The sequence below is a fragment of the Podarcis filfolensis genome, assembly GCF_964270895.1.
Source record: "Podarcis filfolensis genome assembly, chromosome: 11".
NCBI lineage: Eukaryota > Metazoa > Chordata > Lepidosauria > Squamata > Lacertidae > Podarcis > Podarcis filfolensis.
In genome coordinates, this window is record NC_139613.1 from 6,583,006 (window position 1) to 6,606,626 (window position 23,621).

General features: G+C 45.6%; 1 protein-coding gene across 2 annotated transcripts in view; it reads left to right on the forward strand.

The window, feature by feature from the left end:
* Positions 1 to 16,691: 16,691 nt before the first annotated feature.
* The window catches only part of PIK3C3 (phosphatidylinositol 3-kinase catalytic subunit type 3), a 111,065-nt gene continuing 104,135 nt past the window's right edge, over positions 16,692 to 23,621 (forward strand). For both annotated transcript variants that reach the window (XM_083575582.1, XM_083575583.1), the window contains exons 1-3: positions 16,692 to 16,836; positions 20,004 to 20,192; positions 22,799 to 22,942. In XM_083575582.1, the coding sequence (XP_083431708.1) occupies positions 16,769 to 16,836; positions 20,004 to 20,192; positions 22,799 to 22,942 (401 nt within the window). In that variant the 5' untranslated portion in view covers positions 16,692 to 16,768. The remainder of the gene's footprint in view (positions 16,837 to 20,003; positions 20,193 to 22,798; positions 22,943 to 23,621) is intronic.

Consider the following 23,621-nt stretch of genomic DNA (forward strand, 5'->3'; position numbering starts at 1 on the left):
GAACACTAGCTGCACTCTTATACAAGAAGGAAATTCTCCTAAGCATCCAGGTGCTTGAGGTGAGGGGGCTGAGAATGTCCTCACTATTTGCAAGAGGGATTCAGGATTTTGGTTTGTGTATTTCAAGGGGACTGAATTACTCTGTCACACTCATGCAACAAATCCATTTAGAAATACTTTTTTGCACTTTTGAAAAGCAATGGGGAAACACACTGAAAAGTTTGGAATGACCATAGCCCCATCCGAGTCCTGTTGCTGAGCTAGCAGAGCCTTGTAGTCTTGCCTAATGTACATGGGAAGTCAAGACAGTCCAGAGGTAAAGGAATCTAGATGATTACACAACCAAGGCTCCAATCCAGAGGTCAGGGAATCCAGACAGAGAACAGGAAGCAGCAAGGTAGGGCCAAGAACTACAGGTGTTGATTTCAGCATCTGACTGCTGCTGAGATCTCTGTTTAAGAAGCCCAGAGCCAGCTGGTTCTCATCAGTGCTTGATTGATCTCATCAGTGCCTTCTTCTCTGTGAAGGAGTCACTCTGTGGAGTCAGTCCCCCTTCTCCCCCTTCAGGCTGCTGTTCAGCAGGTGAAACTGACTCCTGTCCCATGACAAGGATGAAGAAATGAAGAGGAAAAGGTGGTGCTTGGGAGCTTGACAGGAAACCACAAAGTGTATTTTCCCCTGATTATCTGTTATTCTGAACCCTGCCCTCTACAGACTGGAGGCATGCAAGGTTGCATGTACCCAACCTCCACATAAGCTTTGTGCATGCAAAGCAAGACGAATAGTCAGTAGACAGGTTGCCAGGAGGAGCTCAGTGTGATTGGACTTGTTGAGCTAATCTTCTACGAAATGGTGCCATTTCTTGCAACCGACGTAAGATGGCAATCCAAAACCACTGGTTCAAAATCTGCTGATATTGTTCTCTTAGCCTAGTCTCCTCCACAGGGGTGTTGTGAGGAAGTGGGAAGTGAGGAAGGCCTTGGAGGAAGTTGAATCATGACAATGATGGTGATGATGGAGAAGCAGTTTTTAAAGAACTAGGTAAAGGTAAAGGGACCCTTGACCATTCGGTCCAGTCACGGGGAACTCTGGGGTTGTGGCGCTCATCTCACTTTACTGGCCGAGGGAGCTGGCATACAGCTTCCAGGCCATGTGGCCAGCATGACTAAGCCACCAGAGCAGTGCATGGAAACACCATTTACCTTACCACCAGAGTGGTACCTATTTATCTACTTGCACTTTGACATGCTTTTGAACTGCTAGGTTGGCAGGAGCAGGGGCCGAGCAACGGGAGCTCACCCCATCGTGGGGATTCAAACTGCCAACCTTCTGATCGGCAAGTCCTAGGCTCTGTGGTTTAACCCACAGCGCCACCCGCGTCCCATTTTAAAGAGCTACCCTGGAGTAAATAGGGATATTGCCTATACAGCTACTCATTTCTTTTTTTAAGGACCACAATTGCCTGCATTCTGAAAATGCTGATGTTGGAGAGCTGTCAGTGCCTTACTTTGGATTCATTTATGCATTCCATTTCCATGACAAAACAGGTGATTTTTGTGCAAATGTGTCACATCTTTAAAAGTGGAAGAGCACACTCACTGAGAGGTGAAAAGGTTCCTGTGCTGTGTTAGCAGAAGGGGAAGTTCCAAGGAACAATGATATTAAATCCCCCGTGCTCCCCCTTACCCCCTCTGCAATAAAACATTCATTCTGTTTTGTCTGACGCCTCATCTTTCCCTAAACCATTGTCAGCAGGATCCATCAACATAATAGCATTTAAGTGGTGCAGTTCAGCCAGCTTGTAAAATAGGTCCTGTTAAGCACTCCTCAAGAACACCATTAAGACCCAGAAATGCATACGTTGACCACAGAGGCTGTGTTGGTACATTTGCAGAAGTACAGATGACACGGCTGCGTCTTAGGTTTTGCAAGATCTCTGTCTGTCCAAACTCAGCCCCTCTCGGGGGACCCAAGCCCTGCCCTCGACATCCAACACAGTTACAGCGGCCATGTGTCTTGCTCAGGGCTCACCCAATACATTTTGTTGCCTGCAGAAAAGGTAAAATGGTCAACCTTGTACAGAAGCTGATCAGATGGGTAGCTGAATCTGATTCCCACACTGGCGATGGAACAGCACCCATCGTCGCTCAGAATAGAATGTGGTCTTCAGGCTGAAAACGTTTCCCCAGCTCTTACCTATGGAATCATAGAATTGTAGAGTTGGAAGGGACACTAAGTGTTGTTTAGTTGAACCACCTGCAATGCAGGAATCTCAGCATCCAAGACAAATGGCCATCCAACCTCTGCTTAAAAACCTCCAATGAAGGAGAGTCCACAACCTCATGAGGGAGACTGTTCCACTGTCAAACAGCTCTTACTGCCAGAGAGTTTTTCCCATATGTTTAGTCCGAAGTCCAAGTTAGTTCTTGTAAGTTGAAGCCATTGGTTTGAGTCCTACTCTCTAGAACAGAGCAGGAGAAAACAACATTGCTCCATCTTCCATGGGACAGCCCTTGAGATATTTGAAGATAAGAGTTTGGATTTGATATCCCACTTTATCACTACCCTAAAGAGTCTCAAAGAGGCCAGCAATCTCCTTTCCCTTCCTCCCCCGCAACAAACATTCTGTGAGGTGAGTGAGGCTGAGAGACTTCAGAGAAGTGTGACTGGCCCAAGGTCACCCAGCAGCTGCATGTGAAGGAGCAGGGAAGTGAACCCAGCTCACCAGATTACGAGTCCACTGCTCTTAACCACTACACCACACTCTTTTCCAGGCTAAACATACCCAGCAATTTCAACTGTTCCTCATAAGGCTTGGTCTCCAGAACCTTGATCATCTCGGGACACAAGAAGAGTCTTCTGGATCAGGCCAATGGCCCACCTAGTCCAGCATCCTGTTCTCACAGTGGCCAGCTGGATGGCTTTGGGAAACGTGAAAGCACAAGAACACTCCCTTCACTTGTGGGTTCCAGCAAATAGCATTCAGAAACGTTCCTGCCTCTGACCGTGGAGGCAGAGAATGGCTAGAAGCCATTGATAGTCTTCATCTCCATGAATTTGTCTAATCCTCTTTTAAAGCCATTCAAGTTGGTGCCCAACACTGCTTCCCAGAGGAGCAAATTCCATAGTTCAAGACAGCATCATAGTGAAATGCAATGCAGGATCCCTCCATCTAGGTTAATACTTCTTCCACTCAGGTAGGGTTCCATCTCTCTCACTGAATGGTGCATATATTTGTTTTCTGTCCGTCTCAGCCAGGCAATTAATGTAAAAAAATGTACCCAACCCTGTTTGATTTGGAGATATTGGAAATAGCGTTCTTTCTTTTTTAGGTGGAGAGGGCGACAGGCTATGCTCCATTTTCACACACACACACCCCGAAAGAAATTCTCATTGTGCTGAGTCAGAAAGCTTTGGCTTTTGATCATGAGTTATTGGATAGTGAGCTGCCATTCATCTGTGGCTGGAAAACTACGGGCCTGAACAAAAAGAGAATAGAATTGGCCAGCAACCCCCCGAGGGAGAGCTCTTTTTGCAAACCTTCTCCATTCTCTAAATCAAGACCCTGGATTGCAATTGCCATTTGTCAGGCATTTGTCAAGGTTGACAATCTCTGCAGAGCCAGGCTGGAAAAGCAGAGCCTCTTGTCGCTATCAGATGATTGACAGGGTGGGTGCAGCCAGCACCAGCATTCACAGCAAGTGTGTGTTGGAGAGCTGGATCGCAATGGTAGCACCAGGCAGAACCATACTTTGTGAAATGCACACAGGTCCTGTACTACAAATGTTCATTATATGTAAAACTACTTATCCAACAGGGATGCGGGTGGCGCTGTGGGTTAAACCACAGAGCCTAGGACTTGCCGATCAGAAGGTCGGCAGTTCGAATCCCCGCAACGGGGTGAGCTCCCGTTGCTCGGTCCCTGCTCCTGCCAACCTAGCAATTCAAAAGCACATCAAAGTGCAAGTAGATAAAAAGGTACCGCTCTGGCGGGAAGGTAAACGGCGTTTCCGTGCGCTGCTCTGGTTCGCCAGAAGCGGCTTAGTCATGCTGGCCACATGACCCAGAAGCTGTACGCCAGCTCCCTCGGCCAATGAAGCGAGATGAGCGCTGCAACCCCAGAGTCATTCACAACTGAACCTAACAGTCAGGGGTCCCTTAACCTTTTTACTTATCCAACATGACAAATGAGTACCCAAAACCTCCCTATACATACCACAGATCTCCTGCTTTGGAGGGTAGGACATGAACCAGTAGCTTCAAGTTACAAGAAAGGAGATTCTGACTAAACATCAGGAATAACTTTCTGACAGTAAAAGGTATAGTACCCCTGGATGGTTAAGTCTAGTCAAAGGCGACTATGGGGTGCAGTACTCATCTAGCTTTCAGGCTGAGGGAGCCGGCGTTTGTCTGCAGACAACTTTCCGGGTCATGTGGCCAGCATGACTAAAGCACTTCTGGTGCAATGGGACACCGTGACGGAAGCCAGAGTGCACGGAAATGCCATTTACCTTCCCATCACAGTGGTACCTATTTACCTACTTGCACTGGTATGCTCTCAAACTGTTAGGTTGGCAGGAGCTGAGACAGAGCAACAGGAGCTCACCCCGTCACGTAGATTTGAACTGCTGACCTTCTGAGCAGCAAACCCAAAAGGCTCAGTGGTCTAGACCACCCATTGTTCAACAGTGGAATGGGCTTTGTTAGGAGGTTGTGGACTTTACTTCTTTGGAGGTTTTTAAGCAGGGGTTGGAAGGCCACGAATCTTGGATGCTTTAGCTGAGATTCCTTAATCATCATCATCATCTTTGGGAGGCTTCCAGCAAAATATAAAAAGCATAATATAATGTCAAACATTAAAAACTGCACGATACAGGGCTGCCTTTAGATGTCTTCTAAAAGCTGTGTAGTTCTTTATCTCCTTGACATCTGATGGGAGGGAGCTCCAAGAAGGAATTGCAGAGGGTTGGACTAGATGATGCAAACAGTCAGACCTAAGTATCCCTTCCAACTCTACAATTCTATGAATCTCTATGCAAACAGCCAGACCTGTGTGTAGTACAAATAAGCAGTATTAAACAAGGCTTACTTTGTGTGCTTTGTTGGTCCGTGGCAGCAGTTTCTCCAGAAACCATGCGAGGAGTGGGGAGGAAGGGGAATGATTGGACAAAAAAGAGACACGTTTTTTTCCCTTCCTTGTTTGTCTTTTGCAAGGTTTCAGAAGGTTTTCCTGGATTTCCCCATCATTGTGTTCAAAGTTCTGTGGTCGGGAATGAATTGGAATTTTCCCCATAGGACTCAGTGGAAATCTTCAACTCTTTATGCAAATGCTTGCCTAACTTATAGTTTCCTGAGAATGCATAGTGTTCGGATAGTGAGACCTGTGCTTACACAACATTGAACAGTGGGCCTGGTGGGCCTGGTGAGGTGTAAGGCAGGAGGCCAGCAGTAGGTGGCGCCAGAGCCAATGACAGGCAGAGTCTCCCTGTGTACTTCTATGAATGGAACACCGAGACACAGGAGAGGGAAAGTGATAGATACTGTCAACTCCTGCACTGCTTGTAACCAAAATTGGAAAGGTTCAGCCTGCCATCTTGATTCAAGATGGCGTCAAATGGTATCCAAACATAGATGAAAAGCTCTTCCTTGATCTCAGGAAATGTCAGGCCACATTGGGTGGTGACATTTTTGCCTGCCTCTCTCTTCATCCTAAAGAAGAGCAAAGTAGCAACAATAAAGAATACGGCAAAATTAAAAGCATCTAAAAACAAACGAAGGAGCCTCTCAAGGATTCTCAGTGTTGAGCGTTCCAGTGAGTGGTGTTTTGTCCGACCCCTGTGCCCAAATGCACACTCCCTTTTAGCAACGAAAAAATAAATATTAATCAAGATTTGTGTGTTTGTTTACCTGGAAAATAATAAGCAGAGTGGCAAGGAATCGAGCTTTTGAAGTAAACAGGATAGCGCAGGGAGAAAAACATTGGCGAAGGCATAAAGCTAACTTAAAATAAAGCACTTGACCCTCAAGGCAAAATATTAAAATGCTGTTTTGGCAGCCAGAACGGATAGCCGAGTTGCTGAAAGAGTACCAGCTTTTTTTATAAGAAAAATAATAATAATAAAGGTAGACAAATACCAGCCCTAATCCCAATTCTCCCACCGTGTTCTGCAAGCTGAGTGAAACTCGAGGGGGAAATTCTTATTACAGCAAATAGGTGTGAGTCTAGAGGAAAAAATTAAGTCAACCTGACAATTTACAAATTCCTTTTCAAGCATGAAAGGTGGGCGAAAACACTGGGTTATTTTTAAATCTGAGCTGCCGAGGTGTGTTTTGTAGCTGTTAATAGCACTGTCAGAGAATGAGGGACACAGTGAGAAGAGGTCTCATTATCAGACAGAGCTTCATCTCCGTGGAGTGGAGACGAGGAGAGACAGGGCTTTTTGTCAAGCGACCAATATTGGAAGGGTGGGGGAAGGGAAGCTCATGTCCGGGAGAGGTTTCTCAAGTTATGGTGAGGCCTGGGAGTCTGCTTCTGATGCAGAGCAAAGATGGAAGCTCACCTCTGAAGAAGAAGAAGAAGAAGAAGAAGAGTTTGGATTTGATATCCCGCCTTTCACTCCCTTTATGGAGTCTCAAAGCGGCTAACATTCTCCTTTCCCTTCCTTCCCCACAACAAACACTCTGTGAGGTGAGTGGGGCTGAGAGACTTCAGAGAAGTGTGACTGGCCCAAGGTCACCCAGCAGCTGCATGTGGAGGAGCGGGGAAGCGAATCCGGTTCACCAGATTACGAGCCCACCGCTCTTAACCACTACACCACACTGGCTCTCACTGGCTCTGCTCTGAGGAATTTTGTCTTTTGTCATTTGCAGAACCTTTTTTTGTTCCCCCCAATCCTAACCTGACAATGGCCATTCCACCCACTCTTGCTCAGGAAAACAAATATCCAGTGCAAGTAGAGAAGCAGAGAAGGTGAAAGATGTCAAGAGGAAAGGAACATCTGCCAGGAACTGACAATCTTCTTAGGCCAGGATGGAGATGCACATGGAAGATGGAGCAAGCTTATTTTCTGCTGCTCAAGAGAATAGGACCTGAATCAATGGATTCAAATGACTAGTGTAATAAACAAAATCTGCCCTTATTCCCTTATGGGATACACAAGAGCCCTTGCAGAGTCTTTTGTAGGTTCTCCATCGGTAGAAGAAAATAACAGAGGCCAACCAGAGAATACTGAGAAGCAAAGCAGCTAGTAAGCTTGATCTTTATTCAACCATTGCAACAGGGTGCCCCCTCACAGACAGGAGAAAGGAGGATGAACCCCTAACAAAAGCATGCCTGCCCTTATATAGACATTTAAAATTGCCCATCCTCGAGTCCAAGACCACCCCCAGAAGCATCATACATACATCACAGAAGGGGTATAGCCCAAGACCACCCCCCAGATACATCATACCTACATCACAGAAAAGGCGGTCTACAACAGAAATCTGAGTGCATTGTTTATTTCCTGTCTGGCAGGTTACCTGTTCAATGGCCACTTGATTGGATTGCCTGGGGAGCCTGGCCAGTCTTTTGTAATGATAAATACTTAGTTCCTGAGCCAGGTCACAGGCTCACACCCTATTCATATCTGAAATGTGCCCTTAAGACAGGATTTGTGAGGGAAGAGACAATGGGGAGGTTTCCCACTTTGACCTTGCAGAGAAATATTTGAGGTCAATTTGTTCAGGACTTTTTTTCTATGGGGTTTCAGACATGTGGTTTATCTATTTATGTATGTGCTTGCTTGGTACATTTATGAACATTTATTACATATCGTAAGTCCTTAAAATTCTTATAACACTAGAAAGGAGATTCTGGTGCAACCTTAGGAAGAACTTTTCTCTCTTTTCTTGGAGGTTTTTAAATAGAAGTTGCATTGCCATCTCTCCAGGATTATTTAGCAGTATTAGAAAGTGAATTATGAAAGCTAGAAGCTAAATGGCACCTTTAACCTCAGTTATGGGCACAACAGCAGAATGTCTAGGTACATTTTTTTATAAGAAGAATACAAAGCTGAAGATGAATGAACTGCAGCTAAAAAATTATGTTCATTTTCACATAGTCTAGTCATTCCCCTGCCCATTCCCCTAATATTCTTAAGAGGGTCTCTTCTCCAGTCTTCAGAGAGTAGCTGGAAGTGAGGAGGCTGAAAAAGGTCTTCCTTTCTTTCCACCCTGCAGTTTTGATCTGAAATCTTATGCGCAGCAGCTCAGAAACTGCTTGCGCTAATGAAATTCCCTGTCGCAAAATGTGCATAGAACAGTGGGAATTTCGATTCCTGCATTGCAGATGGTTGGACTAGATGATTCTCAGAGTCCCATTCAACTCTCCAATTCCATGATGAACTAAGTAATTAAATAATGCACACATGCACACACACACAAATTGCCAACTAATTTTTTTCGAAACAGGCAAGGGAATCGGAAGCTATGTTTAAAAATTAGGCCCAGAGAAATCTGTTCAGCTCACCTTTGAAGCATGATTCAAACACTTGGTCATTGGTGCCAAACTCCTGAGTATTTTGCCAGAGCAGGAGGCTCTTAGCTCCCCTAAGAGAGAAAGTTCAGTTTGTTTTAAACCAATCAAGCTGGTCTATTCCCGGCAGCTGCATCATCACCTCTCTGAAGCAGAGCGAGAACTTCAGGATTGAAATTGGCCCAGCTTTCCGAGTCGACACAGATCAGATAAACAACACATTCATTTATTTCTCCAAGGAGCCGGGAATGATAAACAAAAGGGTAACGTCTCCCCGCTTTAAGAACATAGCTGACGCATCGTGTTACATTTGTGTAATGGTATTCAATTAACACATTGCTGTTGTTGGTTGATTAAAAATTAACTGTGAACACTTATTTAACATTTACCCACTTGCAGATGCTCCCTTGACTTATGAGGATTCTCGGGAGTTTAAAAATATTGGGGGAGCACGGAGAAGGGGCCGCTTCTGCCTCCCCTCGTCACTTTAATGAAGTGAGATTACTTTTCGTAGGGCATCTTGAAGCCATATTGCTGAAAATATCTCCCCCACATATAGAGAATTTGCCTATATATTATGTTCCTCAAAAGTCTACCTCTGCATCTGTGTCTCACCTTTCTCCCTTGAACTGGTTTCCCATGATGGCCATGCTCTGCCTCAACATTAAATTGCAGCAATGCTTCTGAATGCTGGAAAGCACGGAGGTGTGGGGCAGGGAGAGTACTGTTGCACTCATGTCTAGCTTGCAGGTCTTGTACAGCAGACCCTCCAAGTGTCTGTATTTTCCAGGGACAGTCCCATACCGTCCCAACATATCTTCAATGAAAATAGGGATGTCCTATCCAATAACAACAATAATAATAATACTTTACCCATCTGACTGGGATGCCCTAGCCACTCTGGGCAGCTTCCAATTTATATAAAAAACTGCTCCCGGAGTCTCTGCAGTCCCAGATTTACAGAAGAATAAGAGTTTGGATTTGATATCCTGCTTTATCACTACCCTAAGGAGTCTCAAAGTGGCTAGCAATCTCCTTTCCCTTCTGCCCCCACAACAAACACTCTGTGAGGTGGTATCTGAAGAAGTGTGCATGCACACGAAAGCTCATACCAAGAACTAACTTAGTTGGTCTTAAAGGTGCTACCGGAAGGAAAAAAAAATTTTTTGTTTTGACTATGGCAGACCAACACGGCTACCTATCTGTATCTGTGAGGTGAGTGAGGCTGAGAGACTTCAAAGAAGTGTGACTGGCCCAATGTCACCCAGCAGCTGCATGTGGAGGAGCGGAGATGCGAACCCGGTTCACCAGATACAGAGACTACCGCTCTTAACCACTACACCACACTGGCTCTCAGAAGCCTTCTGAGTTTCTAATTTGATCCCAGAATCTCCCGCTTTTCCTTAGGACGTCTCTATTTTCATTGGAACAATGTTGGGGAATTTGGAGTTATACAGCCCCTGAGCCAAGGAGATAACTAACCTTTAGACGACACCTGAAGGCAGCTCTGTGTAGGGAAGTTTTTTAAATGTTTAATGGTTTAATATGTTTTTATATATGTTTGAAATAGTCCAGAATGTGGGGCAACCCAGTCAGGTTGGGATATATGAGGAAGAAGAAGAAGAAGAAGAAGAAGAAGAAGAAGAAGAAGAAGAGAAGGAGGAAGAAGAAGAAGAAGGGATAGGACATCCCTCTTTTCACTGGAGAAATGTTGGAGGGCATGTGTACAGGCATCCTGTTGGTCACTGTGAGAAAAAGATGATGGACCTGAATGGGCTATTGGCTTGATCCAGCAGGCTCGGTTTATGTTCTTAAGTATATGTCCAATGATGTCAAACACACTCTCCCCCCTGCTGTGCAAGACTTTGGGTGCCAAGAAACCCCACAGAAACAGAAGATTAGATCTCAAGAGGAAATAGTGGGTGAGAGACTTGATGTGTTTGTGTGTGCAACGAGGGAGGGGAGCCGAGCGCCTTGTTTTGCTTATGTTGTTAAAAGAACATCTGAACCGCAGTTCTGGAAGAGGTCTCCTCTTCTTTTGAAAGCCTGCTGTTTGATAGAGTGTCACCCGTCCCCTCCTTTCAGAAGAACCAGCTGGCAGCTAAGTGCTAAAGCCACTGACTCGCATGTGTTTTTCTGACATTTAACAAATGGGAACAGCTTGCAGATCTGCGTTAAGTCACTCTGTCTGGCAAATAATCATCGGCTATGCGGCGTCGATGTTCAGAACATTAGCGCAAACACAAAAAAGGAGGGGAGGGGGGAGAGGGAGGAAGGGAACAAATAAATTGTGCCATTGGAAACCCTTTGCAGGAGGACCTATCCGTGTGAGTGGGGAGACTTTGGGGAAAGAAAGGAATGCATTTGAATATAAGGACATCAGAGGAGGCCTAGTGGATGGGGTCAAAGGCTCATTTAGTCCCAACTCTACTTCCAACTAGATGCTAGTGGGAAACCTTCAAACAGGACCTGAATTCAACAGCACTCTCCCCTCCTCTGGTTTCCAGCAACTGACATTCACACTTCTGGTATGCAGGGTGAGACCCCACCTGCCCACAGACTGTCTCACCAGGGTGGTGCATGCTCTAGTTATCTCTCGCTTGGACTACTGCAATGCGCTCTATGTGGGGCTACCTGTGAAGGTGACCTGGAAACTACAACTACAGTGGTGCCCCGCAAGACGAAAAACGCGCGAGACGATAGGGTTTTTCGGTTTTTGCGTCGCTTCGCAAGATGATTTTCCCTATGGGCTTGCTTCGCAAGACGAAAATGTCTTGCGAGTTTGTTCGCTTTTTTCCTAAAGCCTCTTGAAGAGGCGCAGTTGCGATGGACCGTGCTTCGCAAGACGAAAAACATCGCAAGACGAAAAGACTCGCAGAACGAATTAATTTCGTCTTGCGAGGCACCACTGTAATCCAGAATGCGGCAGCTAGACTGGTGACTGGGAGCGGCTGCCAAGACCATATGCCTAATAAAGGATTTTGAATTGAATTGACCATATAACACTGGTCTTGGAAGACCTACACTGGCTCCCAGTATGTTTCTGAGCACAATTCAAAATGTTGGTGCTGACCTTTAAAGCCCTAAACAGCCTCGGTCCAGTATACCTGAAGGAGCGTCTCCACCCCCATCGTTCTGCCTGGACACTGAGGTCCAGCTCCAAGGGCCTTCTGGCGGTTCCCTCCCTGCGAGAAGCCAGGTTACAGGGAACCAGGCAGAGAGCCTTCTCGGTAGTGGCACCCTCCCTGTGGAACGCCCTCCCATCAGATGTCAACAAGAAAAGCAACTACCAGACTTTTAGAAGACATCTGAAGGCAGCCCGGTTTAGGGAAGCTTTTAATGTTTAATAGGTGATTGTATTTTAGTATTGTGTTGGAAGCTGCCCAGAGTGGCTGGGGAAACCCAGCTAGATGGGTGGGGTATAAATAAATTATTATTATTATTATTATTATTATTATTATTATTATGTTGTAGATGGTACACAGAGCCATGATGGATAGCAACCTTTTAAAGCTATCCAAATTGGGAGCCATGACTACCTTCCAAAGGAGTCCATTCCACTGTCAAACAGCTCCTACTGTTTCGTCTTGTAACCTTTCCTCACAGGGGAGCTTCTCCAGCCCTACAATCACTTTGGTGGCCACTTTTCCAGCTCTGCAATACCCTCTTCATATTAGGAAGCCAGAACTCAATGCAATATCAAATGCAATCACACCATAGATTTACCCAGCAGCAGAAGGGTTACTGAACTTCTGTCATTCACATTCATACTGTCTCCAGCCTTGCTGGTCCATCGAGTCTAGCATCACGTTTCCGACAGTGTCGAATTTTAGGGCTGTGGCCTGCCCATGAGGCAAGGTGAGGCAGTCACCTCAGATGGCAGATCCAGCTACTTATGCCCTTGCCTGCCCCTGCCACTCCACCTGCATTACAGCAGGCAGACACCACCACACCTGCCATGTGTGTTTGTTGAAGCATTTTCTGTTTTGCCTGAAGTTGCACAAATTCCTAAGCCAGCCCCGGTAATTGGATGCCTCCGGGAAGCTTGCAAGCAGAGCAAGAGAGGGTCACAGGATGGTGACCAGGCCACGTGGACCAGTCTTGCCAGCCTGGTGGCCCACCCTTAGGTGGATGTGCGAAGTCACCCTTCGCTGGTGTCCAACCTATGACCTGGCCTGAGGAAAGAGTACCTAGAAATAGAGGATACAGAAGAGAATGAGGCTTTGGTTCCATCCTTGGGGGAAGAACTAGCAGGACATTCACATGGACTTTCCTGGCTAGAGGACAGAGCCCTCCCTCCCTCCACTGATTCAGAAGATGCGTCTTCCTCAGGACCCCTGTTTCCCCAAGATGTTAAGATAAGGTGGGGTCCCTGCAATAGGCCGGGGAGGAGCTAAGCTACAGATCCAGTTAACATACATTATAGTTCAGATGGATCTGAAAAAGCAAGGACAACAGCTTTACTGCTGCCTCAGTAGGACTTTGGGAGCTCTCCGTGGTGCTGAAAGTGATCTGGGTACCCTTGGATTCCTGACTGGGCTTCTTGTTCCAATTTCAGTGTCAAGCAACACTTAACTGTTGGTCTAGTAGGTTCATCTTGACCTAGGCAACAGGGTTACACCCTATTAAAAAGATGCCATATTATGATATCAGAACATCGATCCTTCTATCTCTGACTGCTTGGTGTCAGTGCAAAGTCTCAGAAATAGCTCTTTGAGAACTGAAGAGCCTTCTGGGTCAGACTAATGGCCTCACTAGTGCAGCATCCTGTTCTCACAGTGGCCAAGCAGATTCCCAGATTGGAAACCCACAAAAAGGACCCAAGCGCAAGAGCAATGTGCTTTCTCAGCAACTGGTATTTGCAAGAACCACAGCTTCCAACTATGGAGGCAGACCATAGCCATTGTCTTTTAAAGACCTCCAGTTGGTGGTCATCAGTTGGCAGCTTTTGCCACCCTGCAATCTTAGATCTTTCACATGCAATTCCACCACATGTGATTTTATTAAATTTGGACATTACAGATTCTGTAAGGTTTATGTTAACTAGTTCTTAATGTTTGCATATGTTTTTACACCCTCCTCTGTAAAACACTTTGAGGTTTTCTCTTAAGTGGTTACATAGGAATAAATAAATAAAATGAAATAAACATTGAATTTGGGACTTTGTCCTTCTAAGTCTTGTGTTTGGCCACAGAGCTTTGGAGCCACCCATTGAATGCAATCTACTTTTAACTCCTCGGGCAGCAAAACGGTTCACCTCTGATTTTGGTAGCAGAGGACCTATCCTCATGTTCGCCATCCAAAAAATGGATTATTCTGCCACAAGGAGCTGCACTAATGTGTCTGCATTTCAAAGTGAGAGATCGGTAGTGTGGGGTGGGGGGCTTTATCCCCAAGAGATGAGATTAAAACCAGAGACAGTTGATAAAGAATCTATTGTAGCCCCGCGTATTAGAAGAGAGAGTTATTGTATCTTCCGGATCCATCAAGGTGATAAAGTAACAGATCACGCTGAAGGAGAGGCTGGAAACTGAGCCCAGTTTTCCCATATGGGTAAACAGAGTCTTGTGGCTCTCAGACGGCACTATAAATCCAAGCTAAGCATTTCAGGTCTATATCAGGGTGACAGAAAGCTTCGCGCCTTGTGATTCATCCTGAACGGATGCATCATCTTTTTGTTCCAATCTAATCAGGAACATTTTTGAAATGCCCATTTTTCTTTCGGAGTCAAAAAAAGGCAGGGAAGAGATTTAGTTAGGGTTGTTTTTCTTCCTTCCTGCCTTCTTCTTCTTCCCCCATTTGATGTGAAGTTTGAAAAACGTCTATCTATCTATCTATGAATGACTTGCCTTCTTAGCAGAGGACCCTTCTGGTGGCCGAAGGTCCCAACTCTTGTGTTTTACCCCCATCTAGTGGTATCTGTGTAATTTTGCATTCTAGGCTGGTGATATTATGATGGTGCCTTTTTAAAAAATGGTTTCACCATTTTATTGTTGAGACTTGTGGACCGATCGGGGAATCCTTAGTCAATTTATTGCAAACCTTTTTTTAATTAGCAACCATAGCTAAGTGATAGAACACAACAGGATAGTTCGGTTGGTTAGAGGGTGGTGCTGAGAAGGAGAAAGTTGCAGGTTCGATCGCCACATGGGACAGCTGCATATTCCTCCATTGCAGGGGGCTGGACTAAAATCAGCCTTTCTCAACCTGTGGGTCCCCAGATGTTGTTGAACTACAACTCCCATCACCCCTAGCTAGCAAGGCCAGAGCTCAGGGATGATGGGAGTTGTAGTCCAACAACATCTGGGGACCCACAGGTTGAGAACCTCTGGAAGGGTCCCTTCCAATTCTACAATTCTAACATTTTATATGAGCAACTGGGGAGATTTTGTAGACTTTTGGACACCACATTTCTATTGCATTGCTGTGTTGTTGTTTGGAGGCATCCACAAAGACATCTGCCCCCAGCCTGGTGCCCTAGAGATGTTTCAAACTACAACTCCTATCAGTCTAAAAGATCTCAAAAATGTCCTCCCCTCTTTTAGTGAGTAGGCTGAACTCTCAAACTGGCCATCTGTCCTGCTTCTCCATCTGTATTTCTGTGAGAAAAACAACAACAATATATTGTTTGTGTGTCCCGCTCCCCTCCCAATATTCTGATAAGGATGTTGTTGTTTAGTCGTTTAGTCGTGTCCGACTCTTCGTGACCCCATGGACCAGAGCACGCCAGGCACTCCTGTCTTCCACAGTCTTCCCGCAGTTTGGTCAAACTCATTTTGGTAGCTTCGAGAACACTGTCCAACCATCTCGTCCTCTGTCGTCCCCTTCTCCTTGTGCCCTCAATCTTTCCCAACATAAAGTCTTGGAGCCTCAGCTTTGGGATCTGTCCTTCCAGTGAGCACTCAGGGCTGATTTCCTGAAGAATGGATACGTTTGATCTTCTTGCAGTCCATGGGACTCTCAAGAGTCTTCTCCAGCACCATAATTCAAAAGCATCTATTCTTTGGCGATCAGCCTTCTTTGTGGTCCTGCTCTCACTTCCATACATCACTACTGGGAAAACCATAGCTTTAACTATACGGACCTTTGTTGGCAAGGTGATGCTGTCTAGGTTTGTCATTGCTCTGATAAGGATAGAGAGTGTTTTTTTCCTGGGGGAACGCAGGGATATGCACACCCCTAAACATTTTGTGAATCTTTGTATTTTTGTTCATTTACTGTATTTATTTTCCCCAATCCGAACTATACAATGGTGATTTTCTTGAGTCAAAATGAGAGTACCCCTAAACATTTTTTTTTTTTAGAAAAAAGCACTGAGGATAGATACTTTCACTACATTACAAATATATTAAAAGGGGGAAGGGGAGAAGCAGCATGAGAACAAGAGCTAGCAAGCCTTGCCACAAAAGCCAAGACGTTAAACACACAATTAGATTTTTTTTTATTTGAGATCTTAACTTTTCTGTGCCACAGTGAAGCTTTGGAGCTTGCAAAGTACAGGAGTGTATTGTGAATGTTTAACTTGCTAAATATTTAGTTTTCCCGTGCAGATAAAAACTAGCATTATATATGTATATATGTATATATATTATAATATATTAATATATATATTAAAATATATTATTGTTTAGTTATGTTTAAACATTTTACTTACATTATCTATTTTAATACTACTACTAATAATAATTTTATCATTTATTCCCCGCCACTCTGGGCGGCTTCCAATGCATATAAACACATTTACTGGGATGGAATGGGTGTGCGGCATAATTTAACACAATATAGTAAAAAGAAGAGCAACGATAATATCCAGCTTTCAAGGCTATTCTGCTTCATGGGCTCCGACGAAAGCTAAGCCCCTCTCACCCAAGTCCCCCACCTTTAACTTTCCCCCCTTTTGAGCAGCACGGAAAAGCTTCCCCCATTGGGCGCCGCCATCTTTGCCTCGCCCTATTCCTCCCCTGGGCGCGGCCATTATTATCATTCTCCTCGTCGTTTTCCGTACGCGCCGCCGCCATCTTTGTACCGGGCACCGCGAAGGGAGCTAGAAACTTCCGGGCAGGCTTCGCTGTGCCCTTTGGAACGCCGGCGGAGGAAGCTCCTGCTCCAATCAGACGGCCGCTCCGAGGCCGGGCGGCTTCTGATTGGAGGAGCGCGGGGGGCGGGCTGCGGGCGGGGCTTCCGAGGAGCCACCAGCTGCTTGGAAAGGAGCAGAAGGGCGAGCGAGGAGGGAGGGATCCCGGAGCAGCCGCCATGGGGGAGGCAGAGAAGTTCTATTATGTTTACAGCTGCGACCTGGACATCAATGTGCAGCTCAAGATGTGAGTGGGAGGGAGGAATGCATGCATGCATCAATCAATCAATCAATCAATCAATGCACATTTATCTGCATGCCTAGAGGCTTGCTTTTTTGGGGGTGGGCAAGATATATGAGGGCTGGTGGGGGGGGCGCAGCCCCATAGGGCAGGCAGAGGCAGCATCGACCCTCCAGACGTTTTGGGACTACAATTCCCATCATCCCTGACCACTGGTCCTGTTAGCTAGGGATCTTGGGAGTTGTAGTCCCTAAACATCTGGAGGACCGAGGTTGCCTCTGCCTGCCATAGGGGCAAGGGGTCGTCATCTCAGTGTCAGAGCCCCTGCTTTAGGGAAGCCTTTAATATCTGATGAATTATTGCGTTTTAATATTTTGCTGGAGGCCGCCCAGAGCGGCTGGGGAAACCCAGCCAGATGGGCGGGGTATAAATAATAGATTATTATTATTATTATTATTATTATTATTATTATGCAGAAAGCATCAGGTTCAATCCCCAGTGGCGCCTACAGGAAACGCTGGGAGCGTCGCCTGCCCAGGAGAGGTGCTGCTGCCAGTCCGTGTGGGCAATGCTGAAGTAGACAGACCAATAATCCGACTCAGTACAATGCTCCTTTCTGATGTAGGGAAAGGGACTTTTTGTTGTTGTTTTTTGGAAAGGGACGTTTTTGAAGTGAAGATTGCTAATGTTCTGCAATTTTTTAATTTTTTTGCTAGTCTGTTTTATTATTGTCATTACATTCAGTTAATCGTTGCAATTAATTCGGTATTTGCTCAAAGGCTCCAAAGGTAAAGGTAAAGGGACCCCTGACCGTTAGGTCCAGTTGCGGATGACTCCGGGGTTGCGGCCCTCATCTCGCTTTATTGGCCGAGGGAGCTGGTGTACAGCTTCCGGGCCATGTGGCCGCTTCTGGCGAACCAGAGCAGCGCACGGAAACGCCGTTTACCTTCCCGCTGGAGTGGTACCTATTTATCTACTTGCACTTTGACATGCTTTCGAACTGCTAGGTTGGCAGGAGCAGGGACCGAGCAACGGGAGCTCACCCCGTTGCGGGGATTCGAACTGCTGACCTTATGATCGGAAAGCCCTAGGCTCAGTGGTTTAGACCACAGCGCTGAGAGGCTTAAACTGTACCAAGAGGCAGTGCCTACCTTGCAAGCAGGAGATCTTGGGTTCAATTCCCAATCACACCTCCAAGGAGCACTAGGAACGTCCCCTACCTGAAACCTAGGAGAGGTGCTGCTGTCAGTCCGTGTGGGCAATGCTGTTCTGGATGGGCTCAGTATAATGCAGCTTGTTGATATAGTGAACGGGACATTTTTGAGGCGAAGGTTCTGCAAGGCATCTTTTCTCCCTTGTCTGTTTTGTTATTATTATTATTAAAATAAATAATTTGTTGGTGCGATTATTTCGACATTTGCTCAAAGGCTCCAGATGTACTTTAAAACAAACGCCGCAAGGCTTGAATTGCAGCAAGAGGTATTAGCAGGGCAGCAACCTACCTTGCAAGCAAAGGGTCCCAGTGGCATCTTTAAGTAGAGTTGGGAACGTCCCCTGTCTGACACCCTGGAGAGCTTGCTGCTGCCCGTGTGAGCTATGCAGGAGACTTCTTCCTTTCCTTTTGAGTCTGAATGCTTTCCCATTTTAAATCATAATGCCTTGCCCATAGAAATTAGCTTATCAAGAAGGTCATGCTAGCCAGAACCCTTCCTCTTTAATGCTATTTTTCTACATGCAGGGAGTTCTCGCGCACACCCCGTTCAGACACTGGAGCCATAACCTACGGTCTGAAGTGGAATTATCTTTGACATAGGCTTGCTACCTTGTCTCTTGCATAAGCCTACTTTAGGCAAGGAACAATTCTCTAGTAGATTGACTTAAAGTGAGGGGAAAAAGTAGTTGATCCCTTGCTAAATTTGCCCGTCCGCCCTCTGACGAAGAAATGACCAGTCCATAATTTTAATGTTAGGTTTATTGTAGCTGTGAGAGATAGAATAACAAGGGGGAAACCCCCAGAAGCCCAAAAGACAAAAGTCAGAGATTGATGTGCATTATAATGAGTGAAACACTAAGTATTTGATCACTTTGCAAAAGATGACCTAGTTGTTGTTGTTAATCGTTTAGTTGTGTCCGACTCTTCGTGACTCCATGGACCAGAGCATGCCAGGCAGTCCTGTCTTCCACTGCCTCCCGCAGTTTGGTCAAACTCATGCTGGTAGCTTCAAGAACACTGTCCAACCATCTCATCCTCTGTTGCCCCTTCTCCTTGTGCCCTCCATCTTTCCCAACATCAGGGCCTTTTCCAGGGAGTCTTCTCTTCTAATGAGGTGGCCAAAGTACTGGAGCCTCAGCTTCAGGATCTGTCCTTCCAGTGAGCACTCAGGGCTGATTTCCTTCAGAATGGATAGGTTTGATCTTCTTGCAGTCCCTGGGACTCTCAAGAGTCTCCTCCAGCACCATAATTCAAAAGCATCCATTCTTCAGCGATCAGCCTTCTTTATGGTCCAGCTCTTGCTTCCATACATCACTACTGGGAAAACCATAGCTTTAACTATACAGGCCTTTGTCGGCAAGATGACTTAGTACTTGGTGGCAAAACCCTTGTTGGCAATTACAGAGGTCAGACGTTTCTTGTAGGTGGCCACCAGGTTTGCACACATCTCAGGAGGTATTTTGTCCCACTCCTCTTTGCAGATCCTCTCCAAGTCAGATTTTGAGGCTGATGTTGTAGCTACTCGAACCTTCAGCTCCCTCCAGATTTTTGATGGGGTTAAGGTCTGGAGACTGGCTAGGTCACTCCAGGACCTTAATGTGCTGCTTCTTGAGCCACTCCTTTGTTGCCTTGGCTGTGTGTTTTGGGTCATTATCATGCTGGAATACCCATCCTCGACCCACTTTCAATGCCCTGGCTGAGGGAAGGAGGTGCTCACCCAAGATTTGACGACACATGGTCCCGTCCATCATCCCTTCGATACGATACGATACGTTGTTATTCTGTCTCCCACAGCTACAATAAACCTACCATTAAAATTATGGACTGGTCATTTCTTCGTCAGAGGGCAAACAGGCAAATTTAGCAGGGGATCAAATACTTTCCCCCTCCATTGTATTTACCTCTGGCTGTGTGAAAATCTTGTTGCTGTGATCTTTTTCTTTGTTCATTGTTTCCTTAGAGGAAGCTTGGAGGGGAAAAGAGAGCAGAAGAGCTACAAAGCGGTTTTGGAAAATCCCATGCTGAGGTTCTCGGGATTGTACCAGGAGACTTGTTCCGACTTGTACGTCACCTGCCAGGTGTTTGCAGAGGGCAAACCTCTTGCCCTTCCGGTTCGGACGTCCTACAAAGCTTTTAGCACCAGGTGGAAGTAAGTGCCTTTCGACTTTCATTTTGGACAGCTGGCTGCCATACCGTATTTTCCGGCGTATAAGACGACTGGGCGTATAAGACGAACCCCCCAACTTTTCCAGTTAAAATATAGAGTTTGGGATATACTCGCCGTATAAGACTACTCCTCTTCCAACGCACACCAAATAATTTTTTTAAAAAACAGTCTCCAGTCCGGCTCGGAAATCCGCTCCACTTCCCAGTGGCTGGGGGCTTCTAGGGCCAATTTTCAAGCGTATTTCTGCTTCATCTAGAGAGCATGGTGTCCTCTGATTTAATTTGCTGTCGTTTTACCCTTTGGTGGGGAGTTGCTGGAGGAGCTGCTGCTGTAGCCAGCGTATAAGACGACCCCCGACTTTTGAGAATATTTTCCTGGGTTAAAAAGTAGTCTTATACGCCAGAGAATACAGTAACTGACCCTGGGCTAAGCAATGACTATTAGCCATGATCTCCACTGTCATAATGACATAGGGACATAAGCAAGCCTTGCTGGATCAGTCCAGTGGCCCATTTAGTCCAACTTCCTGTTATCGCAGTGGCTGACCAGATGCCTGTAAGAAACCTGCAAGCAAGATTTGAGGGGAGGAGCCTTCTTCCCTCCTTTGGTTTCCAGCAATTGGCATTCAGAAGCCTTATCGCCTTTGACCATTGAGTCAGAAGCATAGCCATCGTTGCTAGTAGCCAGTGATGATAGCCCTCTTCTCTGAATTAGTCTAATCCTCTTTTAAAGTCATCCAAGTTGGTGACCCTCTGACTGTAAGAGCTGTTTGACAGTGGAACAGACGACCCCCCCTTTATTGGCATAATTGAAACAATAAGATCATAGATGAGAAAGAGAAAAGTCTTCCATGAAACATTAGTAATGTGAACAAAATAAAAAAAATAATAAAATTCCTTCCAGTAGCACCTTAGAGACCAACTAAGTATGCACATGAAAGCTCATATCAATAACTAACTTAAAAGGTAAAGGACAAGGGACCCCTGACCATTAGGTCCAGTCGTGGCCGACTCTGGGGTTGCGGCGCTCATCTCACTTTATTGGTCGAGGGAGCTGGCATACAGCTTCCGGGTCATGTGGCCAGCATGACTAAGCCGCTTCTGGCGAACCAGAGCAGCGCACGGAAACATTGTTTACCTTCCCGCCGGAGCGGTACCTATTTATCGACTTGCACTTTGACGTGCTTTCGAACTGCTAGGTTAGCAGGAGTTGGGACTGAGCAATGGGAGCTCACCCCATTGTGGGGATTTGAACCGCCGACCTTCTGATCGGCAAGTCCTAGGCTTTGTGGTTTAACCCACAACGCCACCCACATCCCCAATAACTAACTTAGTTGGTCTCTGAGGTGCTACTGGAATGAATTTTTATTATTATTATTTTTTATTTATATTATTTATTTATATTTATATTTATTTATTTATATTATTATTTATATTATTTATTATTTATTTATTTGTTTATTGATTGATTGTTTTGTTTTGTTTCAACTACGGCAGACCAACACGGCTACCTACCTGTAATTAGTAAACCAGACATATTTAACACGTAAAACATACAAAAACTCAGTAGCCACCATTAAGTAAAACTAAGTAGCATTAGATTTGACTTTAAAAATCTCGGCTAAATATCCTGAAACAATCTCAGTAGTTTCAGGCATATCATCCCTCAGCGGATACTGGATCACAGATTCTTTGCAAGTAGGTACGTTGAGCTTCAAGGGAGTCGCCAGTAGATCTGTCTCTCTGAAGAATGTCAAAGACATTCCCAAAAAATATTTTTTTAAAATGATATATTTTATCTAAGTCTACTCTCGAAGGGTATTTTGGGGAGCCTAAAAAAACTATGACCTGAAAAAGCGCTTTTGAATCAACCTAGGGGGCTATTATGGGAGAAACAACACTACGGGTTATAGCACTGATTGCTTTTATTGATTTAAAAACAAAAAACAACAGACCACCTTGAACAGGGCTGGATTTAGGTTTGATGAGGCCCGAAGCTACTGAAGGAAATGGGGCCCTTTATATGTCCTTTGTCAACAACAAATTGTCACTGTTGCTATATCTATATGGTAATTTGTGGACCTTATAGGTATCTAAAGCCATTTGCACATGTTGCTATGCAACCAGCCCATGCAGAATGTAGGCACCCTATATAAAAAAATGAGCAAACCAGTGATATTTTAGGGAGCAGGCTAGCAGGCGGGGCCCATGACTTACATCACAGGAGCCTACACAACACGAAACACTGTTGCTGTATGTAGGTTTTATTTTATTTGTTTTCTATCTTATATTTTGGAAATGTACATCCAGTTTTTTTCCTTTAATTTTTTTTGGGGGGGGCCCAAGAGAGTGGGGCCCTAAGCTATAGCTTATTTAGCTTATACATAAATCCGGCACTGATGAAAGGTGGTTGGCTTTCCCACATTGGAGGTCTCTAAACCGAGTTTGGATGGCTTTAATCTGCCATTGGTGCTTTAGCTGTGATTCCTGCATTTTAGGGGGTTGGACTAGATGGCACTTGAGGGCCCTTCCAGCTCATTAATTGTATGGTTTTGTAAGTCCAAACTAATACCCACAATCTCTCCTCAGCTGGAACGAGTGGTTAAAACTGCCAGTCAAGTATCCAGACTTGCCACGCAATGCCCAAGTGGCCTTGACGATTTGGGATGTCTATGGACCTGGAAAAGCCATCCCTGTTGGGGGAACTACTGTCTCGCTCTTCGGAAAGTATGGGTATGTGGCTCAGCTTTCATGTGTTCTGTGCCTTGCAGATTTAAACACTGAAACACATCAAACATTAAAAACTTCCCTAAACAGGGCTGCCTTCAGATGTCTTCTAAAAGTCAGATACAGTCGTACCTTGGATCTCAAATGCCTTGGCTGCTGGAGAAATTGACTCCCGAACGATCGAAACCCTGAAGTGAGTGTTTTGGTATTCAAACAATTTTCAGAAGCCGAATGTCCGACGCGGCTCCTGATTAGCTGCAGGAGCTTCCTGCAGCCAATCAGAAGCTGTGCTTTGGTTTTCAAATGTTTTGGAAGTCGAACGGAAGTTCAACTTCCAAGGTACGACTGTAGTTGTTTATTTCCTTGACATCTGATGGGAGGGTGTTCCACAGGGCGGGCGCCACTACCAAGAAAGCTCTCTGCCTGGTTCCCTGTAACATCACTCCTTGCAGTGAGGGAACTGCCAGAAGGCCCTCGGAGCTGGACCTGCGTGTCAGGGCTGAACGATGGGTGTAGAGATGCTCCTTCAGGTGTACTGGGCCAAGGCCGTTTAGGGTTTTAAAGGTCAGCACCAACACTTTGAATTGTGGGAGCCAATGTAGGTCTTTCAGGACTGGTGTTATATGGTCTCGGTGGCCACTCCCAGTCACCAGTCTAGCTGCCGCATTCTCTATGAAGCTCGCTG